The sequence below is a fragment of the Sander vitreus genome, chromosome 21 (assembly GCF_031162955.1).
Source record: "Sander vitreus isolate 19-12246 chromosome 21, sanVit1, whole genome shotgun sequence".
NCBI classification, from domain to species: Eukaryota; Metazoa; Chordata; class Actinopteri; order Perciformes; family Percidae; genus Sander; species Sander vitreus.
The window spans coordinates 5,071,372-5,092,342 of record NC_135875.1 but is presented as its reverse complement, the minus strand read 5'-3'; the positions used below and the strand labels follow the sequence as shown (position 1 = coordinate 5,092,342).

The 20,971-nt window shown below is 43.4% G+C and overlaps 1 protein-coding gene across 1 annotated transcript; it reads left to right on the top strand.

Moving 5' to 3' along the window:
- Window positions 1-897: 897 nt before the first annotated feature.
- wnt3 (wingless-type MMTV integration site family, member 3) lies at window positions 898-20,042 on the top strand. The gene is made up of 4 exons (XM_078279181.1): window positions 898-977; window positions 13,737-13,978; window positions 16,850-17,115; window positions 19,563-20,042. The coding sequence occupies exons 1-4, from the start codon at window positions 898-900 to the stop codon at window positions 20,040-20,042; spliced, it is 1,068 nt and encodes a 355-aa protein (XP_078135307.1).
- The last annotated feature ends 929 nt before the right edge of the window (window positions 20,043-20,971 follow it).

The following is a 20,971-nucleotide window of genomic DNA, read 5'->3' as shown; positions in this document are numbered from 1 at the left end:
GTGTGTGTCCGTTTGTGTGTCCGTTTGTGTGTGTGTGTGTGTGTGTGTGTGTGTGTGTGTGTGCGTGTGTGTGTGTGTGTGTGTGTGTGTGTGTGCGCACACAGTATATATCCGGATCAATTAGTCAGGGCACAACCCCTAAAAATCAATGTGTCAACATGTACGTCAGCTGGTGTAAACCCTGTGTTGCAGAGTCTTCTGCAGATAAGCCGGCCTATATCCCTTCACCTACCTCCAAACACTTTGGGAATTTTTTTTTCTTCCAATGATCACATATGAAACAAGTTGAGTAACAACTCTACTCTACTCTACCTTTTTTCATGTGTCCCTCCCCATAGCTCCCTCTCTCATTTCCCTCCCTCCCTCTTTTCACTCTTTCCTTTCTTTTCCACATTACCAGGGGGTGGCGTGTGATTGACAGATGGGAACGAATCATAATTTTTTTTTCGTAACCTAAGGCCATCTTCTGTGATTGGCTTGCCAGCTGACATCTCCAAACCTCTTTCCCCCCGCCTCTTACCCCCCTTTAATATTGGGCCTGTGGATGAGGTATCCTGAGGGAGAAAAAAGTAGAGAGAGAAAAAGATATCTACCTTAGGGAAGAACCTCAGAGAGAGGGAGGGAAGGAGAGGACGGGTAGGAGCGTGTGTGCATGTGTGTAAGAGACACTTATTCTCTTAACTACTAGGAGACAGACACACTTTCCTGGCCCGACTCAAAGAAGGGGGAAAACAGGAGCAAGATTTTTTTTTTTTTCTTCAATATCATTTTAATCTTCCCATCATTCAACAATCAAGCTGCCCTAAAGCTTCTCCTCCTGGAAACTCTTCTTCACTGCCTGCTGGAAGTTCTATGTATTGATCCATTTACCCTCTCACACACTACAAGGCTTACCTCATGGATTTGTATCTGATTGGATATTTGATGTGTGTGTGGTTGTCCAGCTCACGGGTGCTTGGAGGCTATCCCATCTGGTGGTGAGTACAAATACACAGTTTCAGCATCAGACCCTCTAGCTGCATAAAGAGAGAGAGTCTTTTTGGTCAAATGATCATTTCTGAGAGGGCAGAATGTGCACTTTCAGTTGACTGCGTGGAAAAATGTTCTCCGGCCCAGTCCAAAGAATCTTAACCTCAAATACTAGTGTAACGGAAAAGGCTTGCCGTTCTTTTTCCCTCTACACTCAGGTCCATTTATCATATTGGAGTATGTTGTGATGCAAAGAGGATGCATTTTTCGTTTGGGAACCACTGAATGATTAAAAATGTAGACTTCTTATTTTAATTTAAAAAAGGAAAAAACACATGAGCGAGAGGTTGCCTTGTTGATATTAATTGTCAACAGCACTGCAAGGACTTACGAGGCATTTCCACACAACAGTGTACGTCAGTAAGATCATTCATTATTACATAAATTGTGGATATCGCTTAAGGTCGATGACAACACTGATGGTGGTCGTGAAAACTCAACATGGCCTTAAAAAAAGGCTCCTGTTTCTAAACCATGATCAATTTCTTTCTTGAAATACAGCCATGTAATTTCAGGAGTGCCTCAGGGAGTTCAACAATCACGACTTAAACAATCAGTGTCATTTTGTTTTGTTTGCTATTGTGCGTCACTGTTCTACATTCAGGCCGCCGGCCGCCAAATACGGCGTGAATTGAATCTAAAGTGTTTTTGGGCTTTTTTTTATTTTATTTTTTTGGTAGATGCATGACATGACTGACAAACTTGTACACAATTTCGAAAAATATTACAAATGTGCTGTCTGCCATGCGGTATCAGCTGTAATTAAATTAATCCTTTTTTTGAAAAAACAGTAAAGCATATCATTTTGCTTTTCAATTGTACCGCAATTCACCGCCTCCACTACGGATTTGTCAAGAGACAATATGTTTAGGTGCCGCAGGGCTTTATTCTTTGTTAAATTATCCCAGATCGCTTTTGGCACCAGTAACTGAAATTTAGAGGTTTATCTCGTTACAAATTCAGCTACATGCAGCTGACCTCATAGCTCCTGCTCTTCTTTTGTAACATAAAGCTTCTATTTTGGAGATATTTGCGTAGGCGTATGACAAAGCTCTTTTGGCTCACAGCACAATACTTGTCAGAGCTACTGCACTTTTAGTAGCCCAACTAGCATGTGGTCCGACCATAGTGCGTCCAAACCGCGAGCATCTTCTGGTTTCATTTACAGAGCAGGCAGCTGCCAAGCACACAGGCCACAGGGCTGAAGTGTTAATGGCAAAGAGGACTTTACACCCACTCCTGGCTTCAGCAAGAACCATCAGACAACAGTGACAAAGAGCCTGGGATTATCTCTCTGTGAAATACCTGCAGCTGTTCTGTTCAAGGAGCTTACATGACACTGGTATAATGTTCGAAGCTCAACAAAGCGCACCACCTTTGATTTGGGTATACAAATTTTGAAGTGTACGCTGTGGAAGGAGTTACTGGGAGGGTGGAAAGATGAAAAGCAAAGCCGTAGCTCCAGGTGACTGGGCAGGTGCTGAGGAATGGGTGTCACACATCACTGTCAGTGGCATCACGCCCCCCCCGCAGTGTCGGACTCCGAAAGGAGACAAAATGAGGTGGTGTGTCAAACAAGAGGGTGCCGAGTTTCAGCAAGGGCCCATGCAGGCTCCTCTCAGCTTCTGTCTCTGGGGCGATGACTTGGCCATAAATTCTCCAGCCAAAGTGGGACGGATTGGAGGGAAGAGCAGTTTTTGACTGCTTTATGCCTGGCAGCCTTGCTTTTACAAGATGGGGTGTTGAAAACCAAACAGAGCATAAATAACTCTAGTGATATGCACATATGCATGAGCGAAGATGAGGTGTAGTAGAAAGACATAGCAAACTAATGAGGTGGGTTTGGAAAAGGCGAGACGGAGCAGTAAATTGCCTTTTTGAAATGCAAGAATGTTGGGGAAACAGCAGTGTCGTACAACATGAGCGAAATCAAACAGTTTAAAGCTATGCTTTGACTCGACATAATCCACAGGTCCAGCAGTGTCTCTGTCCAATTATCTGACAACGCCAGCCTTTCTGTGGTTTGAAAATGAAAAGAATATCTGTTCTTAGACTTATTGCTGTGTTTTGGTTTCACCTTTTAACCTTTTAGAATATCAATATCTAAGATATTGAAGCCAAGGACTATGACTAATATTCTGTTCTGATCAAACGCCAAGGTTGTTAATAAGCGTCACGGCTGGTATTGTATAAAGCCTGTTTGGCTTGACTCATCAACAATCTCTAGAACAGCTTAAGCCACTGTGTGTTTTTGTTCCTTGCATAAACTGCAGTGGTTGTAAGTGAATGATGACAGTCACTTTCAGCAAGGAATTACCTCAGCTGAATTTACCAGCCATCGAGCATTAGCAGTGATTATCGGTTTATCTCTGTCATATCACACCACACAGCCACGAGATGTTTTAAACCAATAACTGTTATTCTCCTAATCCACTGTTATCATCACAACCGTTTTAATCTGCAAGAGAAAGCAAAGATATTGTACACTTGATGTACATTTTCTTCTTCTTTTTTTCTTTTTTTTTTGCAATTTCAAGTACGGCCATTTCATGTTTCCCCTCAAATTTCATTGCTCAAGACTCCTTAATTTACATTGCGGTGGTTATGAAATCAAAATCAAAGGGATAGAGGAAACTGAGTGTTATTTGCTGCATGGCAAATGATTTTTTAATAATGGTCAGCATAAACTTTGCCGGTGCTAAAATCATCATCAGCTTTAATGAGCAATCAATGCAGTCCTGATCGACCAATCTTTCTTTGAATCAGTGCACCTGGCAGGGCTTCGTATAACTTCCACTCACAGGTGAAACATTATTGGCAGTCTGGCAATCTGACGGGAAAACATAAGCAATGAAAAGCAGTCATAACTGCCTAATATTCAGTCGCTGCTACAAATGCAGAAATAGGTTATAAGTAACTCTTTATGATCAGAACAAAAAAACAAGAAATACCACTTGGTAACAGTGCAGAATAACAATTTAAAAAGGCATTATCCATAAACACTATTCTGTAATTGGGCATTTTTAAGGCTTTCAGTGATTCAATTTTAACATCCTTTAATTAAAATTTGGAGCATGTATAAGCCTAAATACGGCTTCCTGTCTAAAATTGTGTTTGCTGTTTGAAGGACTACTTGTGGAAGTTTTAGGAACCACTGAGGCCTCAATAATGTCAGTGGCATACCTCTCGAAAGATCTCACACAAAGCTATCTACCACACTGCCCAGTCTATACACAGACCTTTCCAGTTCAACCTGAGCGGCTTAAATGGGGCTCTAGAGTCCATCGCTGGGTCTCAGGAATGTCATTATCTGACTGCGACACCCCCCACCTCCAATCTTCAATCCAATCTTCAAACCCCAAAACCCCTACCATTGGCAAAGGGATCACTTAAATGATTCTTACTGCGGGAAAATCCTCCGTCTGCCGTCTTGTGTGAAAAGATCAAGGATGTTCGGGTATTATTCTCAGCAGTGAGGTGGCAAGTAGAGAAAAGAGCAGGGAAGTCCAGAAGAATGTCATTCATAAGAAACTTTAGGGTTCCATTATGAATGGCTGATGGCCGCCATAGGGCCAGGGTCAAAGGCAATTTTGGGATAAAGCCAAAGAGAAATGTTTCCACAGAAAGTGACATCCACAGGATACAGGGAATATGGAAGGAGTAAATTCCTACAAAAACATGTATTACTATGTAAAGCGTTCTAAAATTACTATAGCCCTAAGCAGGTGTATTGCCACTGCAAAACACTTTTTGAATTTGATTAGATGTCATTTTAATGCATTTTTTTAAATATCTTAAATAATGTTGCCTATCACAATGACCAAGAATGCACCAGTCTTTAACTGTACTTGTAGTGTCAGTGAGAGTTACCTTAACGTGCTGAACCAACACAATACTTCACAAAACAAACTTACAAGGCAGTCGTCACTGAACAAGCATGTGGGATGACATTATACAGTCAGACTCAAGGTAGGCGAGAGGTTCAAAGGAGAGTGGTATTTCAAAGCAGTGAAGGGGAGTTCTAATCTTCCTACACAATCAAAGGACATGCAATGTACTCTTGTAGGAAATGACAAAGTCCCCCCCCCAGTGCACAGCTATTAGCTGCACTAAAACACAGGCCAGGGCAGTTCCTCAAAGGAAAAAACGGCAACGGCTAGAGGCAAACAGATCATTAGGGGACACGTGTGGAAGCACACGCACACACACAATATTTAAAGTCTTCATTACCTGGCTGATCCCACCTGTATGGCTTGTTACAGGAGGTTAATTATTAGCAAAAAGCAATTTCTCTGACACACAGAGTCAGCGACAGAGACGTGTTGCTCACACCTGTATATCCAGTCAAAGCCCTCAGGTTACTGACCAGGTCAACCAAACAACTGGTGGAGGCAGTGTGGAAAGGAGGAGAGGACTATCATTCAATGTCACTAAATGACAAAGAATTCAGTTTACGTATTGTTAGGGCTGGGTACCGAACTTCGATACTTTTAAGGCACCGATCGAATTGCCTCCACAGCATCAAGTATCGAAAAATGTCTTGTCATTCAACATGAAATTTCAATACTTAAGGACTAAATCTCATCAGCGTCAGTGAGCCAATAAGCATGCAGCCTTGACTACAGTGTGCGACACGTAGGTGTAAAGTTGAGATGTATAAAAAAACAAAGGTTGTACCGTAATGTGTAATGTTGTAATTCTTTTTGTTTAAATGGATTTGATAAAATTGGTATATATATAAAGTATATTTCCGGAACCGGTATTGAATTCATGGTATCTGTACTGAACATTTTTTTAACAATATCCAGCCCTACATGTTGTCAAACAAATGCTATTAATAATTTACGATAAGATGTCATGTTTTTGCAATCACAAACATGAATAATAATGATATATGGTGAAATCATTTGCACACATTTACCCTCATCAGGGTAGGGCTGGGTATGTTTTTTCATTACTGGCGGCGATATGATTACTGAGTTTCAGGACTGATACCATAGTGATTCCTTTTCCCGATACTTTAAATTCAGAAATCTGTTTCAACAAAACCCTTTTGTTCGTTCAAAAAAAGAAACCTGAGTCTTAAAAGGTTCTGTATTGTCTAAACAAAAGCAGCCTTTACAAGAACATTCCCTAAAGAAAATGGTCTAAAATTGGCAAAATTATCAAAAATCAAAAATATGTGAACAATATTGCCAATCTGCCCAGATGTTCGATGCCAGCTTTTGAATAAAGTTCGGTACATTTTAGCCTGCTCCAAAAATGTATTGATGTACGACACCCAGCCCTATTGAGGGATACAAAGGTAAGGCAAAAACATGTATGACAGTTGGATCCGACATACTGTCTGTGAGTGAAATATCTGCAGACTGGCACGCTCTGTTAACCGGGTTCAACCCCAACAATGTAGCATTACACCACAGCTTTTACAGAGCTTTTTCCAAATTACCTAAGCATGCAAGGGTGAACAGCAATTAGGTTTTTAACTACTTTTAAACACACAATCATGTGGTGTTTGAAATTGCCACAAAGAAATTCTAGGCATACAATGGAAGATTCCAGACAATCCCCTACGAGTTATGATTTGCATAGGATGCATTACTGCTGACAATTCAAGCAGCAGTGCCAACAAGCTGCCCCTAATGAGCAGTGGCAGGGAACAATGCACTGTTTGAGTTGTGGTTCATTCACACAGTCCCTCAAGACTCGCGTTCAAACAAGCTCTGTCCTTTCAAGACAACAGATCAGCCTCTGTTGTGTCCACCTCCAGACAGACCAGGACACCAAGCTTCCAGTCTGACGTGCATTTGTCAGTGTATACTCTCCAGTGCACTTGTGTGCAGAGCAACTTCTGCTCTCATTCACTTTCTGACTGGCAGGTTCACAAGTTTACACCCTGTTCAGTTTCCTTCTTCACATCTCCATACTTGTGACTGCAGGGGCTCCTTGTCCCAACTCCGCACTCTCTGCAACAGTCTGCAGAGAGGAAAAAGGAGGGGAGGCAAAGGAGGTAGAATCAACGAACAGGTTGGAACATTTTTCAGGGGTCCTGTCATTTTTTATCTGATCAGCCAGGAGCTGTTGGACTACAAATCAAAAGTGTGCCAAAGAAAAAGAGAAGACAACAAAACACAGACAGGAGCTTTGCATTCCAGCCTCCACCAGGAAAAGTCCCATCCTCGGGCAAAGCCGGCAACTTTTCCTTGGCCCACTTACTCTCTTTCGAGTGTCTTTATCTCTCTACGGACTCTGTTTTGGGATTTATAAATGAAATTCTGATGGCAATGTTTTCAATGCACGTCGCTGACTGCTCTGCCAGGGCCTCATTTAGCAACATGATGTCCTCCAGGCAAATCTGACAAGTTGAGCTGCAGCATCAACATATAGGAGGTAAATTAGAGGTAGATTAGAGTTTAATGCAAACAATATTCCGTTACTGCAGAGGCCTTTTCAGGAGCCTGGCTCTCACAGAGGATGTGACAGAATACACTTGCGACTCAGCGCTTCAGGCACAAACCCAGCATAAGCCAACATTAATTTATCTTTAATGAAATAAGTTAACTAGTTCAGACATGGTTAAGAACGACTGGCACCCATCGTCAACGATGGCAAATACATTGGAATGCAATAGCAATAGCCAGAATCAAATATGTGTGTGAAGGCTGAATCTTGTCAAATTACTTAATGCCTCTATTTAGCTGTAGGTTTAAACTTTACAAGTAACAGAAAATATTATAAAGTAATTATAGTATCTAAGAACGAAACGTTTTGTATGAGTCTTTGTTCATAAAATTAAAAAAAGGAGATAAAAGATTGAATAAGAGATTCATTAAAATATTGGTTCCCCAACTGGGGTTTGTGTACACCCAGGCAAGGGTGCGGAAAGTGACATAGGCGGTACGCAAAAAAGAAAATCCATATATGAGAGTGCGGGGGGGGCGGGGTATGTAGCTGGAGGCTGAAAGTGTCTGAAGCCGGGCTACGGGACTATAAAACGTTTGGGAAACAGTGTATTTAAGGATCAGAGCTGAATGAAGCCTGATATTCTACTAACTAAGAAACTGGTCTGAAATGAATCCAACCCTAAACCAAAAACAAAGGTGCAGTTGAATACATTATCAACTCTAAGTGTCCTCTTGACCTGAAAGCAAAAGCCCAGAGAATGTCCCAGCCTGTGATGAAACTGAATGGAAAATGGGTTTGCAGCATTCAGCATGTCCTGCAACAAGGGTGCAAGCCTGGTACACAATTAACACTTTTACAATGTTTGCCCAGAATGAGCAATGTGAATAAAGCATCCCACCTCTTGCCATAATCTCAGTGGTAACCTTGTTGGAAGTAGGAACTTACAAGTACCAACACAACCATGTATTTCACTTTGCCTTCATACATGCATGCATGTTTCCATGAGTCTTTAAACAGTGCCTAAGGAATAATGCATGGAGGGATGGATTGTGACAGGCTCTCTAATCCCTCGCTTTCCTCTCTGCTTCACCCTCATACTTTGGATGCCACTTAACACTCCAATTTGTTCTGAACTACAAGCCACCTAAAAACTTCAGTCAATAATCTGAACATAAAACCTATTTTAATTTGTGCCTTTCTGACCAGTGCTCATGATCAAGGTTCATAATGTCAGCTGAAACCAGTAACAGTGAAAACAAACAAAGTGCACTGTACTTAAATGCAGTTTTGAGATATTTTTCATATTTTACTTGAGTATTTCAAAATGTATGTTACTTTAGACTTATACTCCATTACATTTTAGAAGGAAATATTGTACTTCTTACTTTTCATTCAGATTTTACACACAAAGCATGTCATAAGCTTATATAATGTGAACTTTAATCAAATAAACTACCCCACAGTATGTTGCTTTATAATTAGCTCCACCTCAATCAGCTGCAACATTAAAAAGGCTGCATACATATATCATAACCATCACCCATAGTATAACATCAATACAAGTTGTATGTTTTGTATTCTTTTTTATTTGTATGATACAACCATAGAAATTAAATGAAGCGCATAAAACACACAATATTATGTGCTTTAAAGGAACTTAACTACATGAGAAAAGTGGAATGAGTAAATGTAGCATAAACCATCTTTTACATTTGAGAGGTCCCTTAACGTTGGCTCACTGACGTTAACGTTAAACGTTAGCTAGCTAGCTAGCTACAATGAAAGCACAGCTAGCGCTCTGTTTGAGTTTCCCTGAAGGCTAACGTTAACGTTCAAGTCAAATGTTGATTCAAATATTTCAGCAGGTCGTCGACACTTACCACTGTTTTAAATATTTCCAGATTCCTCAAACATTCTTCAAACGTTATCCAATTAAAACAAAAAAACTCAGTGAGCTGCAGGAAGAATATTAAGCGAACCTTCCACATTCTGACCAAAGATGGCAGCCGGAAGTGACACGTGAACACGTATTTTATATGAAAATATACAATCATTGTAAATAACAGCAATAAAAATGAGAGTACTGTAAATGCTTAGCAGTGCAATCATCAATACAAGTGTCAACTAAACGATAAGTAAAAACAATATGACTACATCTAAACTGTTACAGTTATGAAAATAAAATGAATACAATTATTCCCTAAAGTATACATATTAAAGCTTTTGTGACCGTTACAGGTACAATTCTACTTTGAGGTTGGTTGCAGGTCCATCTGTATTTGTGTGTGCTCATGTGTGGAAGTCAAGCCTTTGCCAAGGTTAGGGCCAAGACCCAAACAGTGTAGCCTAAAGGGCCTACATCGGGTTTGCCCAGAAAACATTCACTTATTTTACTTTCCTCACTTAAAGATGAGCAGCAACTTCGACAAGATATATTGAAGTCATTTTTGATCACAAATACACATGATCGTAGAATCTGAGTAAGAGCAGGCACTTGATCATAATGACTTTGATTAATGAGGCAAACAAGCCGAAGATCAGCACCCCTGTTCTTAGATACTTGTATACGGGCCCTGGTCATGAACTTCAAACTGTTTCTGTAGGCCATCAGGCTAAAGGCAGTGAGGTCAGATGTCATGTTCTGCTCAACAGGTTCAGAGGGTCACCTGGTGCTTTTTGTGCCTCTGGACATAAGAGGCTGTCACACAAAGAAAGCTCATCTGTGCACAGACGTGTGCTACACACTGACCCCTGTAATGCAGACCTCCCACAATAGCAGCTACAACATATGTCTGACAGTACAAGATTCCTTGCTCAGAGACAAAATAAAAATGGAGAGATGCCACTTCACTTATCTAACCTGGCAGCAGAGATTGTAGTTGTGATTTTATTGCATTGGGAGTGGTTGGGTCTCAAGTTTTTGTTGACAGTATTATAGTCTTGATTGCGTGAATTTCCACTCTTCAGCGAGGTGTGTGGTGGAATCCCTTTGTTTCCTCTGCTTCATTTCTGTGGTTTCCAGCGGCCCGTCATATTTTCACATCAGCCCAGTTTAGATACTGAGAAAACCCCCCAACCAAGCCGTAAACACCCCAGGCCAGTAGAGGCCCCATACGGACCTGCCTGGGCATGCACCTGCCAAGCCCTGCTGTTCACTACTCCTCTGCTGCTTGTCTCATCCCCTGCAGCAGATTCCCCCGGCATTCTGCCTCTGTGGAGGTCTCTGAATCTCCTGCTCCCTCACTCGGTTGAGACACGTTGCTCGCGGCTTCCGAGAAGTGAGGCAAAGCAGGCAGGATCAGCATGGCTCTCATGTGGTCTGCATGCATGCGTCTGTGTGTGTCTGTTTGCACGATACGCCTCATAACCCCTTGGGGTTAAGACTCTCATTAGCACCTAGCCAAAAAGATATCCCTTTCAACTCATCTGTCCACACGAATCAAGTGAGGCACATCCTTTGCAAACAAAGACAAATAGACTGGCAGATCCACAGCCTGTAGTCTAAACATGCTATGTCCACCACAAAGACCCACGCGGTAAGCTAATTGATTCCATCAGAAATCCCAAATTCACTGGCTAAGCCTGCATGTCAGAGTCGTGGGCAAGCAGTTTAGCTGTCCTTAATAGAACCTGAAATGTAGCAGAGGTTGGCACAGCAGTCTAAATACAGAGATATCTCACTTGGGCAGAGATTTTCCTTTGAGTTAACTGACTGATGTTGTTGGGGAGCATGTGACACCAAGCTTCAAATTCAAGCTCTGTGGAGGGCATCACCCACTCTGGTCCATCCCATGACTGAGAGATTAATGGGCAGTAACCAAGCTAGCAGACAGTGTAATTAAGGCCTTTAGTCACTCAGTCACCAGACAGAGTGAAGTCAGCAACACTTGAACTCAATGATGTTGGTGGGATTGGGACTGGCAGATGACATAATGTGGCTGCCTTCGCTTCAGTAAACTTAAGACAAGAACATGAATGAGATTGATGAGCACTATCAAATTACTGCATGGGAACATCAAATTGGGCAAAACAGCATTTTAAGTTTGAATTATTAAGTTGGATATGAAAGAGAAGAGACATATTCTTTCTCGTGCATAGCGGTGTTTGAGAGTTTTGAATAGTTTATGTAACTGTGCTATCCTTGAGGAACTGTGATCCGACAGGGTTTCATACTGAAACTGTTTGTTGTGTATCAGTGTCAGTCAGGAAGCTCATGCCAACAACACAAGTGGTTTATAGCTGATCATGTGATCATCATACAGTATATTCCATTACACCAGCAGCTGTAAAAGCAAAACAACTCAGCCTCATTTCTCAGTGTGTAAGCTGCACTGGCAAACATTGATACCTGGGAGGCTGCTGTAACAATGCTCGCATGAGATCAAAAAGTTTGTGTGTTTGGGAGGGGTGGAGGGTATGGGGGCAGGGCTTTGTTGGTAGCCATATGTAGAAAGCAAAAGCGCACATGAGCTGTGAACCTATTTTTTTTCCCCCCTGTGACTTCAATGGCTTGACTTTTGTGTTGGGGTGGGGCACTACACTGCACTCATCTGTCAGAGTCAGTGGCTACTATGATTGGGTTGCGCCCTGCGGGGGTACTGAGGTCATCCTGAGTGGCGCTCTGATCTGATCAGCGTCAATTGTTCCCGATGATCCTCTCATGGCCTCCAGCGCCACGCTGTACGCCCAGACTCAGCCAAGTGCTGGAGAGTCTGCTCGACACTGGTAAAGCTCTTCTCTTAGAGCTGTTGGCAGCACATCTTCACATCCCTAACCCTGTAAACACCCAAATCACACACATCTATTGTAAAGCATTCATCTCTTAAGAACGCAGACCTGTACAGAAGCATGCATGTTTCTTTAGATGATACACTGTATGCCCAGAAATAAATAAAAAGGTAAACTGACATCCTACAGTGATGACCTTCTGGAAAAAGCCACACAGTTTTGTTTGAGCTTGTCATCACAAAAAGCATGTTAAAACATGGGCATGGCAAACATGCTTCTCTCTCTCTCTCTTTTATTTCAAGAGAAATCGAAAGCAATTAAAATTAATTACCTGAATGAAACCATAATGGTTTCTGGCATCACAAGCTGATCTCGGCTGTCTCTTTGTGGTGATAAATCCCTGCTTAGGCACATCTGCGTGAGCCTTCTGGTGAGGCACAAACGTTCAGATATTCTGTTTTCGTCCATCACCAGCAAGCTCAGCTGTATACGCTGTCATTCTTACCAAATCAGCTACAGAGGAAAACCACAATTGATGATGGAACTGCAGAGGCAGGTGTTTGATATATTTGAAATTGTATGAGGGGGCTTTTCCCAACCTAAACAGACAGGTTCTTGTGTGTTATCTGTTAGATCAGCAGATCTGTTTATGCTAACAAGTGGGAACACTTTGAAAAGTCAGTACTAATAGCTTGTATCCCTGCCCTGAAGTGGGCCTATTAGTCCCCCCCTCTCCTGGTAGAAAAAAAAGAAACAAAATAAACAGGAGCTCTTAGTATAAACTATATTAAACTGATAAGTCAATAAACACTCCAGTATGAATCACTGCACCGTCACAGAGCTACGCTTAAACCTGAGATTAATGAATACAGAAGTGGTCTCCTCTGGAAGAGCAAGTTGCCTTACACAGAGGAGGGCACAGACTTGAACTGTGAGGCAAACAGTCTCACTTCCCACATCCTATGTAATTGTAAAAGCACTGGGGCTGAGGATCATTTGCTGATACCAGTGTGCAATACTTTTTAAATGCCTTACTTTAAGAGATACGTATTCTACGACAAAACCTTTTTGTTAAATGTTGTCTAAATGAAAGCAGCAGTACATGAGTTACTATTATATACAATAATGACTAAATAAAGTTGGCAAAAATGGGCAAAATCTTGATATAATCAGGAACTGTCTGGCCAAAGAATGTACATCCCTCTGGATAAATAAAGTTTATCTTATTTTAGCTTACAAGATTATTACTAATCTGACCAGACATTCCGGCTTTCAGCTTTCAATACTTTTTTGTGCTACACATACTTTTAGCCGGTACTAAACAATTCAATATAAACCCTAAAAAGCAAAGAAAATGAAATGTTATTTCAAAAATGATGTTCCATTTAACTAAATTGAGTTAAATTTAGCCTATTTTTTAATTGCAGTGATGGCCTCTTAGGTTTTTGGTTGCTGTGATAAACCTTTTTTGATCATGTTGCAGTTATGTTTATATATTATAAAGATGCAGAGATGTGTTTATGTCCAGCAGATCTCACCTAATGATGCTCTCTCTCTGTCTGTGTGCGTCACAGGTCCCTGGCCCTTGGGCAGCAGTACTCGTCACTGGGCTCCCAACCCATCCTGTGTGGCTCTATCCCCGGCCTCGTGCCCAAGCAGCTGCGTTTCTGTCGCAACTACATAGAGATCATGCCCAGCGTCGCAGAAGGAGTCAAGCTGGGGATCCAGGAGTGCCAGCACCAGTTTAGGGGCCGGCGATGGAACTGCACCACCATTAAGGACAACCTGGCCATCTTTGGCCCTGTGCTAGATAAAGGTAAATAAAAATCTCTATTTCTGTATTTTGTAACGATGTACATATGTATCCGAGGCTTACGGTATAAAAGAAGTTAGAATCTAAATGATCTGTGCTAAACAACTCACTACTGTAAAAGCTATGGCTGAGGCTATTGCAAGCTGTTATGAAACGTACACCCTAAAGGCTTAGCACTGCCTGTTCTCTGGGCTTTTGCTGACAAACGCCTAACTAGGGCAATTACAATAATATACACCTTTCCTGGCTGCAGTGAGAAATGAGTGCAGGTACAAGCACTGACACATTATTCAACTTCCATCCATCTTTACCCTCAGTACCGCATTTGTCTTCAGACTCAGTGACTTCTTTTTCGGTTTTCCCAAACGTGTTTACACTCTCATACATAAAAGGGGGTCAGCGCGGTAAATCTATCAACGCAACCTGTCAAGTACAGCTGATATACTGGAGGCATCCATCAGGCGCTTCACACGCAGAATACTAATTGTAAGATATCTCCACACTAACTGTGCCCTTTACACAATCCGACTAAACCTGACAGTGAGGGACAATAGGCACAGGTGTCCCGCTTAAGGCATTGCAGTCTCTAATTATAAAGGTAGAGTTGTGTGTTGTGAGTGAGGCTGCTGATTGGAAATGAATTACCCTGTGTGTTAGAGGGGAAGGAATCTGAGCAGCAATGGGCAGTGTGAGCAGTCCAAGCTCCTCAGTCAAATAAAAGGGAGAGGGGAGGCCAAATGAGATTACAGGCAATAGAAAAGGGCCGGGGGGCTCCGCTCAACCCCTACTGTGCATGAAGACCAGTGCGCGCCTCACACAGTCCAGCTCCCACGGACGCCCAATTCACACGCCCTTTTGACTCTGTCATGAAAACAGGCTGAAAGGGGATCTCTCCCAACCTAGCCCGGGTGTGCATTTTGGGATAGGGAAGCAAAGGAAGGAAGGAAGGAAGGAAGGAAGGAAGGAAGGAAGAAGAGCATCTCACTTTGCGGGTGATGAATGGAAGATTTTGAGTTAGGGAAGGGAGAGCTACCAACCACCAGCCCCAGCCACCTTAAGCTGTGTGTTGGCCATGGTGGTGCTGTGGGTGGATGCCTGGAGGAAGTGGGGGGTTGAGGTCCTGTGGGTGGTGTATGGGATTTCAGCTCAGGGTGGTGGCTAGAGAGAGAGAGAGAGAGAGAGAGAGAGAGAGAGAGAGAGAGAGAGAGAGAGAGAGAGGAGGGTGGGTGGGGGGTTAGGGAGTTCAGGGAATGCCAGCTCCGGGCAGAGCGGGGCTGTGGGGGCGCGAGTCGCTGGGCCCTTTGTGTGGATAATACAGTGTGACACAAGGGAAACAAAGGCGGATTGATGGGCCCAGCAGGTAGCAGAAGCAGCGCTAGCCATGGCTAACAGCCAGAGCTCCAGGGGCCCAGGGCTCACAGGCCCCTGTTGTGGAGGGCCCAGCTAGCCTTGCCAGGGTGAGCAGGGGATGCCCAACCTGAGGACTGAGTGTCATCCAATCATGCAAGGACTCACTGGGGATTTAGACCAAAACTGTGTCCTTATACTAGGAATGAACAGTGGACATGCAGTATACATAGACACACATGAGTCTAGTTAGTATTTCATTGTTTAGATGCAATATGATATATCTAAAATAACATATTGTGACCTTATGGGTTCAGTTTGTATTGTTATTTTTCAAATATTACTGAATATAGTTGGGATTTACAGTATTTCAGCATCTGCAAAAGACCACATCAGATGATCCATCTGACCTTTCACCCTGTAAATTATTTGCATTCATACACTCAGAAATTTCAGAAATATAGATACATCATAAATAATTCATAAAACATCACAAATATTGAGCCTTGTGGCATCATATTTGCCATACAGGATACTTTCAGGGTGGAAAACACAAGACTAGCCTCCAGCCATGCATCAGTAAACTTAGTCTGTGGCTTGTAAAGTATTCTGATCGGTTCTTGAAAAACTTATTGGCAGTGGAATTGCTGAGGAAATTTCTGGCTTTAGTAGCCACTGTGGTCTGCGAAATACTGGTTTAATTCTCTGGTCGTGTTCGTACAAATTTCAAAACTCAGATCACGTAACTGTTAATGTCAAAAACTCAGGCCACTCAATGCTCTTGAAAAGTCGAGCCACGCATCCCCTTACCTGTGTGTGTGTGTGTGTGTTTGTATGGCTGTTACACGGCTAGTGGAGTGTAATGGGTGAGCCTTGGTAAGTGTGCTGTGATTGTGAAACAATGGTGTTTGGTTACGTAATAAGCTGTTGCCTTCAAAGGAGGGGTAACTCCATCCTTCGGTGTAAAAGAAAAAAAGAAACAGGCCGACGCACTGCTTGGTTTCACAGGAAGGCCTTGGGCTCTGAACAGGGACGGGTAGGAGGTGGGGGTGACAACATTCCTGAAACACTATCCAGATGCAAAGCAGCACACCTCAGGGATGACAGGAGGTCACTGAGATCCCACTGAGCGTTAGGCCCTCCTGACACAACCACAATGGGCTGATGTCACTGCAGGGACTCTGCTATTAGGCTCCTTCATGTGTCCTGCAGTCTGTGCCTCTTGATCGCTGACAATGATCCTATATGGTCAATACTGTGAATCAGGTTTACATATTGTAAAATAAGAGAGGGTTAAGTTCTTTTCCGAAGGCTTTTTCGGTTGTCACAGTGGCAAACACCTGGGCATAAATGTGCCTTCTCAAAGATGAAATGTTAGTGTTAAAAAGGTTATTGCCTGGAGGTTTCCCTTTCAATACTTCTGTCTGGATGTTGGCAGCAGTAAAGATTGCCTTGTCCATGTTTTAACACAAGATTGACACACTCTCTGTATCTCTCTTTCTGTCCGACTTCATCCGTCTCTCTCAGCAACCAGAGAGTCAGCGTTTGTCCACGCCATAGCTTCAGCAGGCGTGGCGTTTGCAGTGACGCGCTCCTGCGCTGAGGGCACGTCCACCATGTGCGGCTGCGATTCCCACCACAAGGGACCCCCCGGCGAGGGCTGGAAGTGGGGCGGCTGCAGCGAGGACGCAGAGTTTGGGGTGCTGGTGTCCAGGGAGTTCGCCGACGCCAGAGAGAATCGTCCAGACGCTCGCTCAGCGATGAACAGACACAACAATGAGGCGGGACGCACGGTAAACACATTTACACACATATGAGGAACTAATGTGCTCAGATTTCTTGTTAGGTTTCTGTATACCATAATAATATACACTACATGTCAAAAGAAAGTAGACATCTGAACATTTCACTCATATGTGATTGTTATAAATTCATGTGCCGTCTTCTGCTGACAGCCTCCACTCTTCTGGGAAGGCTTTCCACAAGATTTTGTGCAGCATTAAGATTTGCTTTCACTTGAACTAAGGGGCCAAGCACAAACCATGAAAAAGGGGGACAGGGGAGTCCACATACTTTTGGCCAGACAGTGTACATATTGATAACCACAAAACTAAACTGATCAGACAGCAGTGGTTCAAAAGTATCTGTAGTACGGACTCTGCAAGACAAAAGAATGTTCCATTGTTGAGCACATTTTGTAGAGTGGAATGAAAATACTGTAATACATCACATTCATTAGACAACCTTAGCACACATTGTGTGATCAATTGTAGCAAAAAGGGGGGGGAAACTTAGGTTTCAGAGGCGCAGTAAACAATGGACAACGACCTTGTGCAAAAGGAGTGGATTTATCCAGGAAAGATTACTGTTTGGGATTGCTAATTGTTCGTGTGACGTGCGGGGATTTGGTATTTGACTTGTCCGCACATTTCTGAGTTTCCACCTGCAAATGAGCACTTGACTTTGAATGACTGGTTAATTACTCATCTGAGCAACACCGGCCCCCCTCTACCGCCTCGCCTTTCATGCTTTGCATCCCAATGAAAAATTCCCTGACAGTCAAATAACCCGAGTGAGTTGAGGGGGAAAAGAAGGAAATCAGCCCAGACTTAAAACATCACTGGCTGCTGTCACCGCTTCGGAAAAAAATAGGCTCCCCGGCTGCTCGCTGAGGGGCAAATGGAGGGACCACACGGCAACAAGACATCACTTTGATCTGAGCACACAGGAGCAGCCGGGGCGACCACAGGAGCTAACTGAACAGCAGTACTGTCAGGAGACTCTTCTGCTCTCCACCTGGCCCTCTCACGCTCCATTATTTTGCCCTAGGGGGCCTCTGGGACTTGATGTTGGCATGACAAGCTCACAGAGTGATGTCACTAGTCCACCCTCTGCCCCCACTTTCCCCTTCCTCAGCCAGAGGTGCCACAGCCACCTGCCTTCCGCCGCAGCTGGGGGAATTCTGCAGCTAAATATAGCTGTTGAGTTAAATCACAACAAAATCAGGACACAAAGGTAAAATAAGCCCCGCGGCAGCACACTCATGGTGTGAGCCAGTGACTTCAGAGAGAATTAGCAGCAGCACAGAGCCTCTGTACTTCACAGCTGCATGACACTTAGAGAAATTGCAGCCAGTGGCATATTGTTTTTCTTGGCCTGCTCTGTGAGTCTTCAGTGGTTTTGTTAGTCTGAATATCTTGTTAATTTCTGAACATAAAATTCCAGCAGATGACTGCTCAGTGATGATGACTGCCCCACAAGCACTGAGTCAGTTATCACATTAAGACCAGCACATTCAAGTTAATTACACTTTAAAGGAATACTCCACCCAAAGTCTACCTTTTGGAGTATCAAATTCGCACCGCCTGTAGGCTCTGAAAAGTTTGTAGCTTGCGTAACCCCAGAGGATGGCGGGTGTTTTCAGCTTGAATTCACGGCAGTAAAACTGGATTCTAGTAGCAACTGACAGACACAAGCAAAATGTCAAAACGTCTAATAGTTTGGGGCACACGGAACATATGGATCCACTACGGAGAAGTGGTCTACTGTACGTGGTTCAGAAGGTTCAATATCTATTCTATATCTTTGTGTCATGACATGTGTGCGTGCATGCGTTTGGACTAAAAAAGGTGGTACATGATCTTGGCACAAATAAGTGCATAAAAAGTCACCAAAATCAAGTATTTGAATCTCATAATTAAATACAAAATGAGGGGAAAAACTGCAAAAAGGTCCACTTTTGGAAAAAATGCCCCCCCCCCCTCCTTCCACTAGACTGGCTAAGGGCCTGACAGATATATTTTTAGTGGAGTATTGCTTTAAGAGGTCAGGAAAAATGGGTTATGAAAGCTTAAACATGTTGAATGCTTGCCAAGTTGAAAAATGCAGTAGCTTTAGTAAGTTGTACATGCTTTTTTTTTTTTCCAACCACGAATTAAAGCAAGTCAAGTTTAGAACCAACATTGGCTTTAAAGATTCCGGTAACACTTTACTTGAAGGTATCTACATAAGAGTGACATGACACTGTCATGAACACATGAACCCTAACCCTAACTTGTCATGACAAAAACCGAATGACACTTAATGATAGAAGCGTTATGTCATAAACGTTTATGACTTGTTTATAATGTTTAAGACACATTCATGACAGTGTCATGTCACTCTTATGTAGATACCTTCAAGTAAAGTGTAACCAAGATGCCTACAAAGTGAACATAAAAGTGTCTTCTGTGTTCCTCAGACCATCCTCGACCACATGCACCTGCGCTGTAAATGTCACGGCCTGTCAGGGAGCTGTGAGGTGAAGACATGCTGGTGGGCGCAGCCAGACTTCCGCATGCTGGGTGACTACCTGAAGGACAAGTACGACAGCGCCTCAGAGATGGTGGTGGAGAAGCACCGCGAGTCACGCGGCTGGGTGGAGACACTGCGAGTCAGGTACAACTTCTTCAAGCATCCCACCGAGCGCGACCTGGTCTACTACGAGGGCTCGCCCAACTTCTGCGAGCCCAACCCGGAGACGGGCTCCTTTGGGACGCGCGACCGAGCCTGCAACGTGTCGTCACATGGCATCGAGGGCTGCGACCTGCTGTGCTGCGGCCGCGGCCACAACACCCGGACTGAGAAGCGCAAAGAGAAGTGTCACTGCATCTTCCACTGGTGCTGCTACGTCAGTTGTCAGGAGTGTGTGCGTGTCTACGACGTCCACACGTGCAAGTGAGAGAGAGAGAGAGAGAGAGAGAGAGAGAGAGAGAGAGAGAGAGAGAGAGAGAGAGAGAGAGAAAGAGAGGCCTCTGGCTGCTGGACTACTAAGTGCTGCCCACCCACCACTTCAACTCCCCACCTCCTGCACGATTTCCCTGCTTCCCCCAGACACAGACACTCTGCATCCCACACAAAAACAAATTCCCCAGCACACCCACTTAGACCACAATGGGTAATAATGGCACATCAGCTATTGACAATAAAAACCCTGCCCTAGAATCCGTCTTCCAAACCACTACACCCATTTCCGTAATATCTGACCAGAAAGCATCCTGTTGACCTGACTGATCTCTACTCTGAGGTCTAATCCGCTCTCATGGGAAGAAGCTACAGTTGTGCCACTTTCCCCTGCAGCATTTGGCCCCCTCCCCTCCCCTCCCCTTCGTCTTTATTTATTTCCCCCCTCCATGCCAACACAATGTTTATGGCATGTACAGTAACACTTCTTACCTGTGAGATTAATGCAGTAAAAAAAAAAAACTTTCAGACTCTTTGCTTTTGGATAAAAAAAAAAAAGTATCTTTCTAACTAACACCTCACTTGTCCGGCCATTCTGGCTGGTTTACCTTTTTTGTTTTTTAAACTAAACCAACCTCTACACCGTCACTTAAGTGACACTGAACACGTCGGCAGCCCCAGGAAACCATCACTTTGTAACTACTGAACTGAACAGGTGTTGGAAGTGCCACAGTCCTGTCCTTTTGTAAACTACTGAGCTGATGAAATCCTCAGTGTTGCTGCTCTCCCTGCTGACTGACTCTACTGCACCAGTCAACCGGGAAGCCTGGAAGATACAGTATATGCTACAGTCTGATTTTATAGCCCTGCATTTTTTTTTTTTTGAAATATTACCATAGGGCTGGGACTGGAGGTATGCAGCATGTG